Here is a 20338-nt window from a genome sequence, read left to right on the forward strand (position 1 = left end):
ATGGGAAACATTGTTTCATCTTACAAACTTTTCACCTTAAGAACCTCGTCCCGGAACCAATTAAGTTTGTAAGACAAGGTATCACTGTATCTTCAATATATGGCAAATAATTTTGATTTTGTGGACACATCCCTGAGGAGAATCTTAGGGGACCCCTGGGGAGAGTCCTAAGGACAGCTGGGGATATAATAAACTATAGTTCTGTTCGGGTCTGTGAGACCCGAAATCAAGGTTTGAGACCCTGTAAAAAATTTTCCCTGCATATCTGAAACTTGAAATTTCATGACTTTTCATCATTTCAGGGGTTCTCTCTATGAGAATTTTTTTTGGGGGGTGGGAGGTTTCTTTCTTGCTGAAAAAAAAAACCTCCCTAATGTTATGTTCCCGGGTCACCCTGACCCGGACCGAAAACTCTTCATTTGCAGTGCTTATGTTTGGTCTTTTTGAAAGCTTTTTTCACTTGGAAAGTAGTCTGAACATTTCTTCACACAATGGAATGAAAATTGAACTGAAAAAATTAATCCTTATTGGTTTATTTTGCCCATAAATGTGCCTCCCCCCCCATTTTTGTGAAAGTTTTTTCAATTTATGGATAGTTTTGCTTGCAAAATGCAGTCTATTTTACTGGAGTTGGTGTGGGAATGGTACCTTGAACATTTCTGAATATAAGAAAAATATAAAGGAACTGAAAAAAATGATTCTTACTGGTTTTTTAACATCAGAAATAAGGCCTCCCTCCCCCCCTCGGCTGCTTGCAACCATTTTCACTTTATATTTACGCAGGCTTCAAATCCAAAATATTTTTAATATCTTAGGCATTCATTTACTCAATTTAACAATGCTGATCATCAAAAAAATATTTGTGGGGATGGGGAAAATTTTTTTTTTCTGGGCAAAAAAAAAGTCACGTTTAGTCTGTTCGGGTCATATAGACCCGGACCAAAATGATTTTTTTTAGGTACTTGAATTTGGTATTTTTGAAAACTTTTTCAACTGGAAAACTAGTTTGAACATTTATGAACATAATGATATGAAAATTGAACTGGAAAAATTGAGACTTATATTTTTATTTTGATCAAAAAGCCCCTCCCCCCATCCTTTCTGAATTTCGTGTCAATTTCTATTTTTTAAGGCTACAAACCCCTAAGGAATTTTCCCCCAAAAGGTTTGATATACTAAATTGAACATTTCTGAATATAAGAAAAATATAAATGAACTGAAAAAAATGGTTCTTATTGGTTTATTTTTGCCACAAAAGGGACACCCCCCCCCCGGCCTTGCTGTGTGCCATTATTGTCACTGTTCATACATATTTGTCTAGAAATATTTGGAATATCCTTTTGAAAATCAACCACATTGTAGCCAGATAACTAATTTTATGAAAGAAATCCATTTTACTAAAAAAAAGTATGTAAATTTGAAATTAACAGCATAAATTTTATATAAATTGAAATAACTTTATATGCAAAATAAACCAATATGCATCAATTTTTCCACTTCAATTTTCATATCATTATGTTCAGAAATGTTCAAGCTACAAATCCCACACCAACTTTAGCAAAATTGAATGTATTCTGCTAGCAAAACTATCCATAAAGTGAAGACTATGTCACAGAAACGGGGGGGAGGCACATTTATGTGCAAAATAAACCAATAAGGATTAATTTTCTCAGTTCAATTTTCATATCATTGTGTGCAGAAATGTTCAAGCTACCAATCCCACACCAACTTTAGTATAATAGAATGGATTTTCCAAGCAAAACTATCCATAAATTGAAAATTTTTTCACAAAAACGGGGGGGGGGGCACATTTATGTGCAAAATAAACCAATAAGGATTAATTTTTTCAGTTCAATTTTCATTCCATTGTGTGCAGAAATGTTCAAACATGTTTCCAGGTGAAAAAAGCTTTCAAAAAGACCAAACATAAGCACTGCAAATGAAGAGTTTTCGGTCCGGGTCAGGGTGACCCGGGAACATAACATTAGGAACTTTTTTCGAACAGAACAGCAGGGTTAAGAAACACAGCTTAAGTTGCCTTTCATGGACTGAATTTAAGTATCTAAATATTTTTGCAGAGTAGAGCTGTACAGATGTATGAAATAAATAGTTTCTTCCCCCAGTGTCAAGCTATACACTATATAAGAGGGGGCCTATATACCACGTAGAAGCTCCTGTACCATCTGGTACTTGTTCTATGGGTGTAAAACTTCACCCCTTCCAAGAGTACATATAGAAGCTACATCTTCCAGACATTTATGCTGAGCTTGTAAGTGCCCCCTGGGGAGGAATAAATGACTATTGCTTTACTACAGTACTTTTTTAAACACTTAAATATTCAGTATAGCTGTGCTGGCCTGACAGCTTTTGAACACATGTATCTGAGTTGAACTGAAGGATTGTCATTTATGCATCTACAGTAATTGCTTTCTCACAAAGTATCCGGTCTGTGAAAACTATCTGCTCCTTTGAACCATACCACTGGAGGAGCTGCGCTCAGAATGATTGGAAATGATAGCTCTTTGAAAGAGTCTTCAATATTTTACATTTAAAGAGGCACAGCAATAATTGAATTGAAATAGCAGTCTTTATTCTCAGAAAATACAAACCCAGGGAGAACCCCCTGATTTTCCATCCCCTCTATAACACTGATCTGAAATGTTCCCAAGTAATGCCTAACTGTTGTATGCTTTATTTTGCAGGGGTTTCAAGGGAAAACAGGCCCACCTGGCCCTGGCGGTGTTGTTGGACCCCAGGTACAATGTTGTCGTTCGAACTGAATGATTGATTGAATTTGTAACCCACTTTCTCTCAGGAAGGTCAAGATGTGTTGTACAGTGCGCTCAACTCAATACCCAATCAGACGCGAGCATTTAAATTTCAAACTATTTGCATTTTGGTCATGAACATTCAACAGTTATCTGCCATAAATTATGCTGAGGGAAAAAAAATTGTTAAGCCCCATAGTAATTTTGAACCATTTCTGAACAAGTTAAGGACTACCTGCTTTAGTTTTGTTAGAAACAAATGCCAAGTGAAGGTTGACGTTTTCACGAGAAAAAAGCCAAAGGGATATCAAACAAAAGCTTAGAAAGTTTGATGAAATCATCTCTCTATTTATTTTAGAGGATTTTTTGCATTCTTATCATATAATCCAGGGAAAACATCTGGGAATTATTATTGGAATGAGCTGCTGTTTGTCCAAAATATGGCAAACAGAATTAGAATGAGCTCTAAAAGAACAAAGTGTTTAACTCTACTGTTATGCAACTCTATATTTCAAATTTCAAATACACCTCAAGGGCAGTTTATGATCTTCATAATCGGTAAACAGATTGCCACTATCGGAATCTCTAAAATACAATATGCATTTGGCCTGAAAGAATACAGCCACAGCTAGAATTTATATTATAAGTTGATGGGGTCACGTGATATTGTCCTTAATGATCACACTGCTTAGTGATGGAGTTGTTGCTCCCTATTAGGTTGGTAAGTGAGGACTACTGAGCTGTCCCCAAATGGCTGACTACATACATGCATGGCGGTATTCACTGTGCATCCGCTGTGACCACAGTGAAACAAAGCAGCTTTGTACATCCCTAATGAGACAAATAAATATTTAAAATGTAATATATTGAAGGTGGTTAATTCTTTTTTCCAAGAAAGCCTGTAGGGTTTTACTGGAAATACAATACTTAGGTGGGAGGATTTTATTATTACTATTAATATTTATTAGATTTGTATGCCGCCCCGCTCCATAGACTCGGGGTGGCTCACAGCAATAGTAAAAACAATATACAATAACAAATCTAATAATTAAAATATCTAAAAAGCCCTTTATTTAAAAGCAAGACATACACACAAACATACCATGCATAAACTATATAGGCCAGGGGAGATGTCTCAATTCCCCCATGCCTGACTGCAGAGGTGGGTTTTAAGGAGTTTACAAAAGGCAAGAAGGGTGGGGGCAATCCTAACCTCCGGGGGGAGCTGGTTCCAGAGGGCCGGGGCTGCCACAGAGAAGGCTCTTCCCCTGGGTCTCGACAGATGACATTGTTTAGTTGATGGGACCCGGAATTTTGGAGTCACAGAGGGGGAAAAGGAGTCTCTGCCAATTAAACTCAGATGAAATAGGTGGAAAATAGTCGTATCAAATTTGGAGACTTAGCCATTGTTATCTAGAATACTTTTGTACTGGAAATTCACAGCTTTACTTCATAGTAAGCCATCAACAAACATGATATTCCTTTGCCAGAGTAAAATTAGAATATCAAAGCATTTTGTAAAGAAGCAACCTAATTCGATGAAGGGCTACCAAAATTTTTACTACCATACTGTGGGCGTGGCTTATGCAGGATGCCCTGCATTTTCTTTCTACATCCTTCAGTACAAATTGGGTGCTCTGGGGTAGAGCGCCATTTTTGCTACCCCACTGCATCCCCCCCCCCCCTAAATAAACTCCAAAAAGCTCAGTTAAAGTAGTCTGGAATGGGCGAGGTCTCCTCAAACTGAGCTTCTGAAAAAGATCCACAGGAGATTATTTGTATCTTGAATTTAGTGTATTGTTAAGAATCAGAAGCAAATAGCCATGAAATCTGATGTCCTCCAACAATATTGGGGCTATAATTTTGGGAACAGTCCTGGCTGGGTTCATCCATATTTCTGGAAGCTATTGTTTTAGCAACTCTGAAAGGCTCCAGGTTGCAAACGCTGCTTTAGAAACCAGAAATTTCCCCTTTTTTCTGGCTCCACTTTAATGACAGGAACCGTTTAAATACAGGAGAAACACTGAAACACCATACAGCTTTGGGTTTTTCCCCCCACCAACACTTCAGTGAAGTGAGACAGCAGGCATCTTACTAAGTGTAAATTTTATCTGAATCATCTTTTTGTTTTCCTTGCTTCTGTTATTGACCAAGCTTTGTTTAACTTGGAATGTGTGATCATGCTGTGTTTGGGTTTGTAAAGATAAATGAAGTCTCAGCTCAGCTGTATACCAATATGCCTGAATATCTCCTACATTTGTTTTCCATGTCAAGCTTTATATTCTTTTTGTGCTCTTTAAGGATGATGCCTGCTGTCACCAGAAGCAATCTATGAACTGAATTTAGCTACACATACCCATGTTTACAACAAATGTGGGGTGTAAACATGTGTCATTGTTCATTGTTATTTTTAAAAATTGACAGCTGTATCATTGTTAGTCTGTGTTGAAGTTTCAGATGGCTGCTTAATGTTTCAATAACAATAATTAAAATTCTTGTGGCAAAGCACTAAGTTCAATTTCCTTTCATCTTCCTTTTCAATGGTTTCCTTATAAACAAACAAGCAAAAAAGACTTCTTAGTATACTTTAGAAGAGGTAGTCATAGTTGATGGGAATTATATTCTAACACCACCTGCACAAAGTTTCTGTTTTGCAACTAACAACAATATTCTATTTGCCAATTCTAGCACCCTTGCTGGCAGCACAAAAAGACACATGTACCATGTTAGTGGGTTTTTTTGGTGAATAGGAATAGTGTCAGTGTTCCAGTAAACACTTCCAATGTAATAAAACACTGAGGCATAGATGTTCTTCAAAGTTCCAGTTTATTAGAGATGTCATGTTGGCAACATCTGGGGAAACCTGGATCTGAAAGCTTCCAGCTTTCCTCCACCCAAACAAAAATTCAAGTCCTTCCCAGCACCTACATGTCCATCACACGATACAATCAGGCACCATCCAAAACTGAAGATGCCTCCCCATCATTTCATCACAGCTGCCAGGCACAGTGGCCTTGACTTTCCTTTTACTAATTTAACAACTGCAGTGATTTGTTAAGATATTAATGAACTTGGAAAGCCATGTTAACAAGGTCAGCCAATGAATAGGCATAGCAACTAAGTCAGCCAATAGGAGCTAGCCACTTCTGAGTCTGTGCAGAGAATTGAAACTGCATACTTAAGCTTAAGGCTGGGCATGGCTCCAGGTCCTCACTCTGTTCTCTCTCACTCTGAACTCTCCTGAAATGAAACTAACTGTTCTCTGCTGTCTGCAACTGCTTGAAATGAACTCTGCTAATAGCATTGCAAATTCACCTGTTACTAAGTTTATGAAGAAGATTATGAATCCAGCTGAATCAGTCATCTGTGTGTGCTTCTGGTTTTGATGTTTACAACAAACTTTAATATGATTCATTTAACTTTGGCTGGAAAGGTCTTAAAATGGGACAAAACTCACTTAACTAATGTCTCACTTAGCAACAGAAGTTTTGGACTCAATTGAAATCATAAGTTGAGGACCAGCTATATATCAAGCCGTTTGTTATCCTGAAGAAGGGATATACAATTATAACGGAGAGGTGTTAATTCTCAGATGATTCAACCACATTTGAACTTGGGAGTTCATCTTTGGAACATGGGACTTAATTAAACATATTTAATTTTAAAATGATGAATGGTGTATTGCATTATGGAATAATTAATGACATGCTTTTGAATTTAGGGCCCAACTGGGGAGACGGGTCCAATTGGCGAAAGAGGTCACCCTGGACCTCCAGGGCCACCGGGTGAACAAGGACTTCCTGGTGCTGGAGGAAAAGAAGGTGCTAAGGTACAAGTTCACTTTTCAGGAACTCAGAGAAATGTTTACAGTGACTTATGGAATGCATTTGGTACTTGGCCATCAAATTATTTGCCTGGCATTTGTAGCTGCATTCTTCCCTTACAATTTCTGCTTTAAACAGTGAATTGAAATAAACAGCTTCCCTAATCCTTTCCAACTTGGTGCTCTTTTTTTCAGTAGATGACTATAAAGATCATAGTAAGACTTGCTAAACAAATTGGATTGCTTTTTGGCACAAGTGAAGTATCGCTTGCCATAACATGCAATCCCTTCTTCATTTAACAAGATGGAAGGTCTACATTGTAAAAGTTCAAAGAAAGCAAGCTCGTGAACTTTCACAGAGTAAAGATTTTGAACAGGAAAGACTCGGTAATCATCTAGTTGCCATGTAATTAATTGTGCTACAGTTTTCTCCCAAAACTTCAAAGGGGAAGCTTTGGATTTTGGGGTGCTGCATTTTAGAATACAGGATTCACCATGTTTTAATATAAACTAGAGGTGATAAAAATGAGATCACGTTAATGAAGTTTACTTATAAAAGACCTACTACTGATTCAGAAGCACATTTAAAAAATATCATAAATTGTGACCTGTATTGACACAATTTTCATGTATGTTTATTACAGTTGCAATGTATGTGATGGTTCGTTGATGAGCCTGGGCTTTCATGGCCAACTTCCAGTAAAGACTATTTATTCTATTTTCCTAGGGTGATCCAGGTCCTCAAGGCATTTCTGGAAAAGATGGGCCGGCAGGATTGCGGGGTTTCCCAGGAGAAAGAGGCCTGCCAGGAGCTCAGGTAAAACTAAAAGGTTCCTATGTAGTTAATCACCAAGAGGGGTAGGAAAATTGATGTCACAGTGATTAGTTTTGGTGATATTTGTGTCAAGCCAATGCCAAAGATGGTGACAAATTAAGGCTTGCCACATTATCTATAGAGAGCCTGATGTTTATGGGAACTTGGGAGGGAACAGATGCATTCTTTTGAGTGATTCAAGGCCATCCTATGCCCATTCACCTGGGGGGAAGCAGAGGAAGGACTTGCCACCCTAACACAATCTGAGCGGGCAATGTGACAAGTTTGTGAGGATGTGAACTTTCAGTCGGGTGAGAAACTCCGATTCAGGATTCCCAGTGTAGGTACCAGGATGGCTCCACCAATAAATTGGAATTTTGAGGAGTACTTGGACTTGGACTCTGATTTAGTTTGGATGCTATCTGGAACCTTGGCAATTTGGTTCTTAAAGTACCTCGGTCAAGGAAGGTCCGAAAGTGATCATCACTATTTGGACCACTGGTATAAAATATTATCTGTTAAACATTTGGCTATTAAGGGATTGTCAGGAGGTAGGCAATATAGATCATATATTAAGCTGAAAATTAATAAATTAATCGGCTTAAAAGAAATGTATTATTTTATATTTTATTTTATTTCTTATTTCATTTATTTCATTGTCTTATTTTGTTTTATTTATTTTATTGTAATCAGTCCAGAAAAAATAATGGCAAAAGAAAGAAGTTTTAAAATATGTATTGCAATATATCATAGTCAATAATAATAATAATAATAATAATAATAATAATAATAATAATAATAATAATAATTGGCTTTGATAGGGTGCAGCGGGTTTGAAAGGCGGTGAAGGTCCTCAAGGTCCACCTGGTCCAATTGTGAGTAGGATTTGTCCACAACTTATTTTACAATCACTTTTTTCATTTATTTCATTTCTCTGTCTCTCTCTCTCTCTGTCTCTGTATTGACTGTCTGCCTGTCTCCCTTTATCTGCCTGCCTGTCTGTCTGTCTGTCTATCTGTCTGTCTGTGTTTGTATGATATATTAACATATACACATTGTGTGTTTGTGTATATACACACATACTATCTCTTTTTATTTATTTTAAGCTGTTATGTGTGCCTCCACATGCTTGTAACGACTATACAAATGGATAAGATTGTCACTTATATTTGTCAATAGCAGTTTCCTAGTAATTATAGAAACTACCAAGTCCATAAAAAGAAGAAAGTCTAAACTTAAAATGTGTTGGCCTCTGTCAGACCTGCAGTTAGCTGCAGGGGGCAAATTGCTTTTCCTTGTTCATTAGATATTTCAAGGTGGGGAAAAAAGGGGGGTGGGGGAAATGTGCCTCTAGTGGGAGGAAATTGCAATGCATAAAGTCTATTAAAGAGACTGATAGAAAATTTTCTCCTGCATTCTTTTGTTCTCCAAATCCGTGCACGTTAGGGCCAAATTACAAATTAGATGATTCAGGTATCAAAAGGCATCTGCTTGAATGGTTGGTTTTTTTTGTTTTTTTGTTCCAAAATGAAAAAAAAAAAAAGCAGCTGTATTGTTCTTGATCCTGACTTTGCTGCACACTTCCAAATCCTAGATCTGTGTCAAAATCCTACTTCCCTCCCTCCTGTAATTTTTACTTGCAAATGTTCTGTACTTCAAACTGCCCTTTGCTAGACAAATGGCCGCTGGGAGGAGCAAGCACAGACTTTCTTCTAGAATCAGTGCAAAGGTCCTATAAGAAATATATTCCAGGAGAAGTATTTGCAGTTGTCTTTTCTTCTTGGACAGCTTAGGCATCTTCCTTTTATTTAAAGCAGTGGGTAACATATCCTTGAATTACATCCAGAAACATAGGAGAATATTTGTAACTAAGGATTGAAATGAGGGATCCTTGGTGCTCTTTGAGCTTGCTTATTTTTGTTTTGGCCTGTTGGATGCCGGCCCCTCCAGCAGCTGAATCAGAGGAGGAGGAGGTGTGGGAGTCAGAGTCAGCATCAAGGCAACCTGAGAGCTCCAAGGGGGAAGAGGGAATAGAACTGAGAGAGAGAGAGAGAGAGAGAGAGAGAGAGAGAGAGAGAGAGAGAGAGAGAGAGAGAGAGAGGAGGCAGAGTTTGGGTTGTCTGTCAAACCTCAGATGGAGAGTCAACACCCCCAGGGCTGGAAGTGACTGATGAGGAAGAAGAGGAACAGCTGGGTCCAGTGCGTGACACATGGATGTGCAGAAGATGGAAAACCATATTGCGATCCTTGGGAAGGAAGAGCCACCGCTGCTAATGAAGCCACACCCCAATTCTGGGGATAAAAGACAGGGAGCAGGTGTGGCACAGACCACTATTCATCTTCTGGCCAGCCAGGCTTATTAACCTGCGTTGAGAGAAAAACTTTTTGCCGGGGCTCATGGCACTCCTAAGAAAGGAATCTTTGAATTAACTTCAGAGGGTTTGTCTTATTTGGGGAGCTGGGTCAGAACTGTTTTCTTGCAGATGTTCCATTATCCTAACTGGTAACATCATCAGTGCTAGTAACAACAACATCAATAGCACTGATGATGTCACTTAGTTAGGGTAATGAAATGTCCGCAAGAAAGCAAGCAAGCTCAGAGATCACCAGGGATCTCTCACATACAGACATCTCGGATAATACATTTGTCTGTGGGTTTTTTGAGATGGAAGTGAGGTTATTTATGTGGAACTCTGAAGGATCTAGGTCACATGACTCCTCCTTGGAGAATATTCCCATCCTGGCATTGTATGCAGAAAGAATGACACCTTGTCAGTGGTGTCCCCTGACAGCCATGAGTTTTGTATCCTCTTTTTTATTTTTATATTTTTAGCACTCTCCAACAAAAGTCAGATCCTTTCTGAGCTGCATTGCCAGGATTGGAACTCAAAACAAATGCATTTTTTTACAGGCAGTAGTGTTATTATTCTCAAATGTAAAATGATTTCCCGGATTAACATTTTCAATCACTGAAAAGAATCTTGATAATGTGCATGAGCTGATGCCTCCCAGCTTACAAGAATCTATTGTTAAATTTTCTGGAATTTTGCAGGCTCTTTGAGAGTAGAACTGAACCTTGCAAGCCGATCCACTGTTTGGCAGCTAGCATTTGTCATTATAACCATTATAACCATTATTTGTCAGAACGATGGCTTTGACTGGTCCTTTCATCACTGCTGTCTGTTATAGGATGTGATGCTTACCTTTTGCTTGTTCAAAACTCAGTGTTTTAACATAGGTGTTTTGGTAGTGTTGGGCGAACCGAACCTGCAAAGTTCGGGTTTGTACCAAACTTTGCACGGTTTGGTATACCGAACCCGAACCTGAATTTTTGCAAAAGTTCGGGTTTGGGCTCGGGAGAGCAACAGGAAGCGCTGCCACCCAGCTGTCAACTTCCGGAACAGTCAGGGCGCTTCCCGGCACTCTCCCGAACCCGAACTTTTGCCGAACTTCTGGGTTCGGCGTTTGGGAGACCGCTGAGAAGTGCCCTGGCTGTTTCTGAAGGTGACAGCTGGGTGGCGGCGCTTCCCAGAACAGCCGGGGAGCTGTTGGCTGGTCAGGAAGCGCAAAGGGAGGTGGGGAATCCCACAAGGAGATTCCAGGGGTGGAGCTTTGATGTCACTGAGACGTCCTTCCTGGCTGGCTGAAATGGGGACTCCAGGAAGGAGTTCGGGTTCGGGACTCGGGAAAGCGCCAGGAAGTGCCGCCGCCCAGCTGTCACCTTCTGGAACAGTCATGGCACTTCCCAGCGCTTTCCAGAGTGCCGAACTCGAAAGTTTGGCAAAGGTTTGGGTTCGGGTTTGGGTGCCGAACCTGAACTTTATTAAAAATTCGGGTGCTGAACCCGAACCCGAACTTCGTTGGGTTCGCCCAACAGTAGTCTTTGGTTCTAGAGGCTAGATGTTTGATATTAAAACCAATTCATGTAAAATAGTTGTAGCGGTAGCAGCTGGCCCTAAACCAGTTTTAGGTACCCTGTGTAGTCACACGACTCCTGAGAGTCAGTGGAGAAAAAATGGGTTCTATTAGGATTTTGAACAGGAAGAATGTTGGGGTCCTTTGATGAGAATGATGGTTGGATTCTTGGAGGATGGGTGAGCTCAAGCAAGGTTAGAAATTGAGTTGCTTGGGAATTTCAGGGAGGGTACATTTTATCTATGTGTTGCACCTTTTCTCTCTTTTGGCCCTTAGGGTTATATACAGCTTCATAGTGCTTAAGTTTACAGCAGCCTCTCTAAGTGGTTTACAGAGTCAGCATATTGCCCTCAATAGTCTGGGGTTCTCATTTTACCTACCTCAGAAGGATGGAAGGCTGAGTCAACCTTGAGCCGGTGAGACCTGAATTGCCAAACTGCAGGCAGCCAGCAGTCAGCAGAAGTAGCCTGTGATACTGCATTCTAACCACTGCACCACCACGGCTCCTTAATAATGTTGGGGTTGACCAATTGCCTTGTAAACACCTGCCTCACGACTGAAATATAGAGTCTGCAAAAGTTTTTGTTCTCTCTTTTTGTAGTTAGCCAAACTACAGGTGAGGTGAGTCTTTCCCCTTCAAACTTCCCTTAGTTTTCCGAGCCAGCTAGGGTGGGAATGAGAAACAAATTGTTAACAAAGGGGTGGTGGCAGGAAAGGAACCAAATATTCCAGATGCTATTTATTCCTGCATAGAGGATTAGCTCAGAAATGAAATATCTGAAGAGAAGTACAGTTTAAATCCTCATGACAACTCTCTTTATTATGACAATAGAAATTCCCTGGTTTCTATCTTTCCATATTCTTCTGAGTGTTAGGTGATTTAACCCAGGCTGGATTGCATCACTTTTAATATATATGTGAATTAGCAAAGTTGCATTACCTCTTATATATGTGATTCAGGGATGTGTCCTAACTTACCTTGCCACTGGTTTGCTTCCTCCCATGCCACATATGCCACATATGTACCTATGAGTGCGTGCATGCGCAATGCTGAAAACTAAGGTTCTGCACATGTGCAGAAGCCAGAAACAAGATGGCGACACTTACGGACCAGCGCCGATAGAACTGGCTCAGTGATGTCATCACCGGTTACTAATGATTCTAAAGAACCAATTAGAACTGATTGGAACCCACCCACCTCCAATGTGATTTCATATAGTTCCATATATATACAGGAAATAAAGTTACAGATAAATATAATGTATAAGTGCATAACTATGCATAACTGTTCCTTATTATAGACAAATATTCCTTACTCTTTTTGCTTTAAGCTTCTCTTCTGAATTTTAAAAATATCAGAGCCCCCCCCCCCCCCCAATAGCTTGTGTTTATCTGGGTTATTTATGGATAGGTATTGTTTTAAAATTTAAATTGACAGATTTGAAAACTATTTACTGAATCATGTCAAAATAAAGACATTAAGCCCATTAGCTACTAACATAAATAAAATAATGTTCATGATTTTCTATTTAAACAAATAAAGGTAATAATGGAAATATGACATTGTTTCAAATGTTTGAAAATGTCTTCAAAATTTGGCATATAGTTTTGATTTTATGATTCTATATTAATAGACTCTCAAAACTTCACTGAAGTATGCAAAAGCAAGATCAGAGTATAAATCCCCAAACCTTCCCTCCCCCTCTCAGGTTTAGGATATCTTCTGCAGATTTTGAAGCCTTAAACATATACACATTTTCTACCAAAAACAGAATAGCTAACAAAACATAAAAGCTAACCTCTATGGGCTAAGGCTGTAATTGCTATGAAATTTAATTCTCACTCTCTGGGAGTCCCAATCAAAACAAAGGAATATTAATATTTTATATGCTTTTGAATCATGCCAAGTTAATATTTAAAACTGGCCCTCATTCTTTGTTGTTTTGTTTCTGATTTGATCTTTCTAAGCAGGCAATCAGCTATATCAAAGAAAATAAATCAGGAAACAAATGTTATTTAATCTAAGAGTGCTGTACTTTAAAGGCAGCATTGCTTTATCAAGACTACCTAAAATGAAAACCAGAATGGTATAGTTGTTAAGATATTGGACTAACATTGGGAGACCCAGGTTCATCTTTACCTTCAGCCATTGAAACTGACCTTGGACCAGTCATACTCACTCTCTGAATTGATAAGGTTTTTGATATGAAAAAAAGAGAGAAAGTATTGCATATGACACTTTGAGCTCCTAAGCAAAAATGTGGGGCATAAATCTAACATTTAAATAAATCTAGTACTCATAAAAACCCCAAAGGAAAAAAGAAAACCTCAAAATTGGCTTATCTGCAGATGGCACATTTTTTTGTGATATTTTAATTAAAAATACAAGGGTCTGCTTATCCACCAGTAGACATATATGAGCACTTACTATGGAAAATATTATCATATATTCTCATAGGTAAGCCAGTACATGGATAAACCAAATCCAGTTTGGGGGCTATAAAATTATTGACTTATTTGTAGTAGGTATATTGGTTAGTAACTTCTGTGAATGCGACATGGAGCACATTTCAGTAATTTAAGGTGCTATAGAGAAAGGTCAGTTTCAGGTTTAAAGACAAATCCATGACATATCATAGCAACTGCAGTGAACTTCTTCAGATGATCTTAATGACCGAAGGAAGAATTATTCAGAAATAATTGCTCTCTTGAGTATTGTGGACCCCAGCTATATACTGCAAAGCTTTAAATATACTTCATATTTCATCTAGAAAAAAATGGGCAGCTAGAACAATGTTTGTAGCACAAGTCTAATGGGATCTTCTTGAGTTCTTTCAGCATCCAATCAGGTTCGAAAGTCCCGGATAAACTGAAATTTCTAAAATTGCCCTAAAGGCAGTTGTCAAAGCCTGAATGTTACCAGAATGTGCACGAAAATTTTAAAATCTCTTTCTTCCAAAAGGGATGTGTTTGGTGCTTTTAGAGTGGAAACAGTTGTAATTAAAAAGTGTTCCTGGGTTTTCATATCTCACAGCAAAATCAAAAACTGCTGAGCTGTCAAGAAGAATCAATAGATTCATACTTCGTTTCTTACTTCCATCCTTCACCTCCATTCCCCAAGAAACCAATGTGAAACTTCACAGTGGGTGTAATTTTTTTCTACATCATATGCCATGGAACTTGGCCAACCCCCCACCTCCCAACCTGGACTACCTCTTCATGAGGACACTAGCTCCTTTGGATGTTCTTTTAATTCCTGACTCCCAATACTTCCCTTTCAGAGAACTATTTTCACCATTCTCTTCCATTCATGCCTTCCAGCACCTCTTTAATTTCCCTTGATCTGTCTTTTTGACCCCCAAGGCTTTTTAAACTAGAAAGAACCGAACCTCCTTTGGTTTTGCTTGGATAAACTCTCCCCTCTCTCTCCTAAGGCTAGTATTCTAAGCTGACTGCTGGCTTTTCATAGTGGCCATTACGTTAGTTCACATATTCAGACATGCTTTACCAAGAAAGCAGATATTTTTCTCTGAGGGAGACAAGGGTAGAGAGCATAGGGTCTGTAGAGAATGAATTGAGGCTGTGGGAGTTTGTTGTTTTTCTTACCTGCAGCTGATTCTAGAGTTAGTGGGGGTTCTAATTCATTATAGTAACTGATTTTCAATGTCTATAAGGCCAAGTATCCATAACTTTGGCATATTCTTCATAGAGATAGGGTGGAATTCTTTATTCTAACAAACATTTTTAGAATTCTTCTATAATTTTGAAATATGTGAGTGTCATCTTCTGCAATAACAAAATAATGAGTAGCAGATGTAGGTGGCCCTGTATAGAAAGTAGAAAGTAATACTAAGATATTCTATTCTAAGATATTCTAACCATTCACTGCCTGATAAATTCTAATAGAATTGCTTCTTGAATGATATGAAATCAATCACAAGATTCAGTGGCTTTTTATGGGTCCCCAAAAATGTTCATTTCTCAGAAGTGTTTTTTTAAAAAGAAAATTATGTTGAAAAGGTACTGATTCTGACGGCTATATTTATCGTATTTGTCTTCTTTTTTACTATATGATATCATTTTGGTTTTGACTGTCAAGCTTTCTTAAAATGCAAAGCACTTACTGCCACAAATAAAAACCTTTACAGAATTCTATTTCATGCTAATTATTCCAGTCTAGCAGGATGCCAAGTTAAAAGTTTAGGAATGTCCTTGAGGAATTTTAGCAATCAAAAAAGATAGTACTAAGATGTATGGTTCAAAAGTTTCATGATTTCTACAAGATATGGGAGAAATGGTACCAATGGATTGCAGCAAAAAAAATACCTATCAATTATGGCCAAAAAGCAAACATTTCCCCCCCTCTTCTACCATTCTAAATGAAAACAAAAATTACCAATGGAACACGGCCAAATACTGAGTACAATTAACTTGATCTTGAAGATAGACTCTTGCAACATATTTTCTTTAACTATTCTTTAATCATTTTGGAACACCAATTGATCTACAATCTCACACAATAAATATGACTTATTGACCCAACTTTATACTTGATCACTTTACTTTCTAACATATACACCCACTATCTTATCATATCACAATGTTGCATATCCTGAAAACATCTGCTACTTGGCAGACTCTTCTCACCCTTTGCCCTATCCCCAATCTTCCTCTATCAACATCTCTTCCTTTCTTCTTTTATTTCCCCGTCTATTTTTGTATCTTATAGATTCACTACTCTATTTTACATTATGTACATGTATTTTATGTCTCTTGTTATACAGTATACTGTAATTGTGGTCATAATATAGTGATATAGATTACTTTATGTATAGTTTAAGACCTGTTTTATTACTATGTAATGCCTTTCTTCCCACTTCCCTTTTTTTACAATGACCCTTCCTTATCCTTTTTAACAAGTCCCCCAAATTTAGGCACTTTGCATGAATGAATGAATAAATGATGAATGAACGAATGAATGTTTGGTACATCAGTCCTAAAATAAGCTGTTACTTCTTCTTTACATACAAGGGTTCTTCCGGTGAACGTGGCCCAGCAGGTGCAGCAGGACCTATTGGTTTACCAGGACGTCCTGGGCCGCAAGGTCCCCCTGGTCCTGCAGGAGAAAAGGGAGGTCCGGTAAGTAATTCTGAAGACAGCACATGTTAAGACTACGGTATTACAAAACTTATTACCTTTCATATTTGCTAATGTTATTTCTTCACACTCCAGCACTTTTCTATTGCATATGTGCCAGGCATACTCCTTTTCTACAGTATTTACAACAGAGTCCTGAAAAAATTTAATTAAACTCTATGACAGTTTGGTACACTTTATCAGACCCTTAAAACCTAGGGAAAGAGGTTAAGCAGAACCAATAATTATGAACGCAATAAGGGCTGTATTTGGTTGTAAAATATTTTGTTAAAATGTAGGTTTGTTTTAAACTTAGTGCCCTGTTCTATTTTAATGCACTCATTTGTTTTTCATTCCTTATCGTATTTCATTAAAGTTATTCCTACTATGTATAGCTTGTAAGTAAAATGTATATTGATAGATAAAAAGACTCTTAGAATTCAATATAACAGGTGCTTCATGTGAATCCTACATTACAAATTCGGTGTCAGTATTAAGATAAACGAGTACTTAATTGTAAATATTAAAATTGTGCCATACAAATTAAAAACTTCATACTTCTATTATCTATTTTTTTTACTCCTTACAGAAAATTCCAATATAAGTAAAAAGGATTAACTGTGGCTCATCAAGCATTGAAATTAAGGAAAATCAAACTACTGTATAGAATAGTTTAGGAACAGTGGCAGTATGTTGCTGCTCTGTTCGGGCCGTAAGTGATCCAAAGCCAAGTTTGAGACCCTGTAAAAAAATTTCCCTGCATATTTTTTTGTATTTTGGGAGGGATGGGGGGGGGGGCTTAGTTTTTTCTGGGCAAAAAAAGTCACACTTGTTCTGTTCAGGTGGTATACGACCCGGACCAAAAAAGGTTTAATTTAGGTACTTAAATTTGCTCTTTTTGAAAACGTTTTTCGCTGGGATACTAATTTGAATTTTTCTGAACACAATGAAAGTAAAATTGAGATGAAAAAATTACCGTAATGCTTATTTGTTTATTTTGCTCGTAAAACATTTTTCACTGGGATACTAATTTGAACATTTCTGAACATAATGATATGAAAATTGAACTGAAAATATTGATGCTTATTTGTTTATTTTGCTCAGAAAAGCCCCTACCCCATGATTTGGAGCATTTTTTTCAGTTTCTTTTTTAAGGCTCCAAATCTCAAATATGTTTTCCCCCTTTGGTATTGATATACTAAAGTGAATATTACTGATCATAAGAAAAATAGAAATAAACTGAAAAAATGATGCTTATATGTTTATTTTGCTCAGAAATGGGCCACCTTCCTGGCCTTAGATTTTGCTGAAAATATTTGTAATATCCTTTTGAAAAGCAAGTACATGATAGCCAGACAACTAATGTTATGAAAGAAATCCATTTTACTAAAAACAAGTATGTAATTTTGAATTTACAGCATAATTTGTATATAAACTGGAAAAATTGAGCACAGCCTGGTGGGGGCCTTTTCTGAGAAAAATAAACAAATAAGCATCACTTTGTTCAGTTCAATTTTCATTTCATTATGTTCAGAAGTGTTGAAATTAGTATCCCAGTGAAAAAAGTTTTCAAAAAGACCAAATTTAAGTACCTAAAATAGACCTTTTTTGGTCCGGGTCCTATATGATCCGAACAGTACAAGTGTGACTTTTTACGAACAAAACAGCAATACATGGGTGTAAAATGACAATATTTAACTGGTGCTAAAAATATTACAGTAAAATCTACTTTTCTGATGCAGATCTACTGAACTGTTTGAATCTCATTTATGAAGAAATTTCCAATTTTTTTAAATACAAAAAATCCCATCAAATCAAATAACATTTTAGCTTCTGTCCATTTGTCAAAAGTTCAATAGGTACAACTAAATTATTATCATATTACACTTTTATTTGAACTATTTAAAACAAGAAGCCTAAAAGGCATAACTGAAAGAGGTGATAAGTACACAAATATGGTTGAGTTGGATGAAAACTTTCAAATTCTCTTTACTCATATTATTGGTTTTCATTTCAAATATTGTTTTTATTTTTTCAAATTATGAAGAAATTTATGAATGTTTGTAAGCTATTATTTTTATTATTTCATCAATTTTTTGCACCACCCTCTCGCATAGGTGACTAAGTGGTTTGCAAAAAATATTATAAAATAATATAAAGATGTGATTAAAAACAGGGTTAAAACAAGGATAAAAATATACAACAAAATAAGAAATTAACAAAGTTAATAGGTTAATAAGGTGGCGGGAATGCCCTCAACCCACCACCCATCCACAGGGTTCAATAGTATTCTTAGACCCTGCTGCAGAACCAGAAGGTCTTAACACTCTTCTAGAAGGTCCTTAAGAGTATGGGCTTGGTTCACCTCTGAGGGTAAGATGTTCCAAAAGACTAGGTCTATTGTAGAGAAGGATCTCTTCCTACAGCCCGCCAGTCATAATTTTTTGATAAAATCCACAGCATGCCCTCTCTCCTTTACCGGGTGGGATGGGTTGATGTAATTGGGAGAAACGATAATCCTTCACTACTAATTTCATACAGAATATGATTATATCAAGTGTTCCCTTAGTCCTGTACTATTGGCTGAGAACTAGATAGCAGCATAGTGTTGACATTTAAAAATAATAATAATGGTAGCATTCTATGAGTCAGGACCATGAAGCTACCTCCTGCAGATATTTGAGTTCAATACAGTGAAAAACTATAGGAGATTATGTCAAAATCAGTAGAAGAAGAGAGCTTGGAATTCATAAGAGGTCAATTTAATGAGATACCTGGAGAAGTTAACATATCTTTATTTAGCACTGCTTAATTGTTCACATTTAACTCAAGTGCAATTCCTTGTTTCTGAAATAAAAGCATTGTCTCTATTTTTACATATAAATGCATCCTGCCATGATACCTTGCAATGTTCCTGCTCAGTCTTCCAGGTATCTGTGCTTTATTTCAGAATACCCCATTTCATGTCCTCTCCTCTCTTACTGACATTGAATTACCTACTTTATTTGAGTAACATTTATAGCATTAGCTATAGAAAAAAATTTGGGCAGTGGGGAAAAATTCAGGTTATTTTTGGTTTGGTTAGGGCTTCTTTTATTCTTAAAATATTTGGCTAGGTTTTTTTTAATTCTTTCATATATTTTCAATTTGATTTCTGTCTGTAATCTTTAGGAAGCCATGTTATTTGTATTCTTATTTCTATTTCCTAGACTATTATTTATAGTGCACGTATCATAAAGATGTATTGAAATTCTGAAACGCAGACAATAGTTACTGAGCGACTTAAACTCTTGCGGTATGACATCCTGATTTTTGTAATTCATATGTATGAGTTCTTACCATGACTGAATGAACAAGGAGGGAAAATCTGAATGCTGTCACTGAATTTGCTAAAATAGATCCAGGGATAAAAGCTTATGAAACCTGGAAATAGGTTTCTCATTGCAACCAGTCGACAATTTTAAATTCTGTTCTTTGCCACTCACATATTCAACTTGGACAATTATAATCAATCAAGCAAGTACAAGTACAGATTCTACCAAACACATCAAGATTAGAATTTCTCCTACACACTCCTATTCTTCCTTTAAGATATTTATTGTTAGCTCTTTTTTTGGTTGTTTCAGAATCTCAGAGAAACAGAGTTTTCTGTCGCGCATCCTGTCTTTCAAATACACTTTCTTGGATACTTTAATTCACAGTATTTTGGCACTTGGCTGACGTGCTTTTATTTTGTAGATCTTTTAAAATTAAGATTTCAGCTAGAGTGGTGCCAAATACATCCCTTTGCCTACAACCTTCTTTGTGGAAACCTTCTCTGTAACAGTACAGAGATTCTTCATAAGGTTGCTTTTTTAAAATGCTCATTTTCAAAGGTTTGGC

General features: G+C 37.2%; 1 protein-coding gene across 1 annotated transcript in view; it reads left to right on the forward strand.

The window, feature by feature from the left end:
- The window catches only part of COL11A1 (collagen type XI alpha 1 chain), a 308095-nt gene that overhangs the window by 199240 nt on the left and 88517 nt on the right, over positions 1-20338 (forward strand). The window contains exons 33-37 of the mRNA XM_070748567.1: positions 2703-2756; positions 6490-6597; positions 7319-7408; positions 8227-8280; positions 16352-16459. Of these exons, the coding sequence (XP_070604668.1) occupies positions 2703-2756; positions 6490-6597; positions 7319-7408; positions 8227-8280; positions 16352-16459 (414 nt within the window). The remainder of the gene's footprint in view (positions 1-2702; positions 2757-6489; positions 6598-7318; positions 7409-8226; positions 8281-16351; positions 16460-20338) is intronic.

This window comes from Erythrolamprus reginae, chromosome 3, assembly GCF_031021105.1.
Source record: "Erythrolamprus reginae isolate rEryReg1 chromosome 3, rEryReg1.hap1, whole genome shotgun sequence".
Lineage (NCBI taxonomy): Eukaryota > Metazoa > Chordata > Lepidosauria > Squamata > Dipsadidae > Erythrolamprus > Erythrolamprus reginae.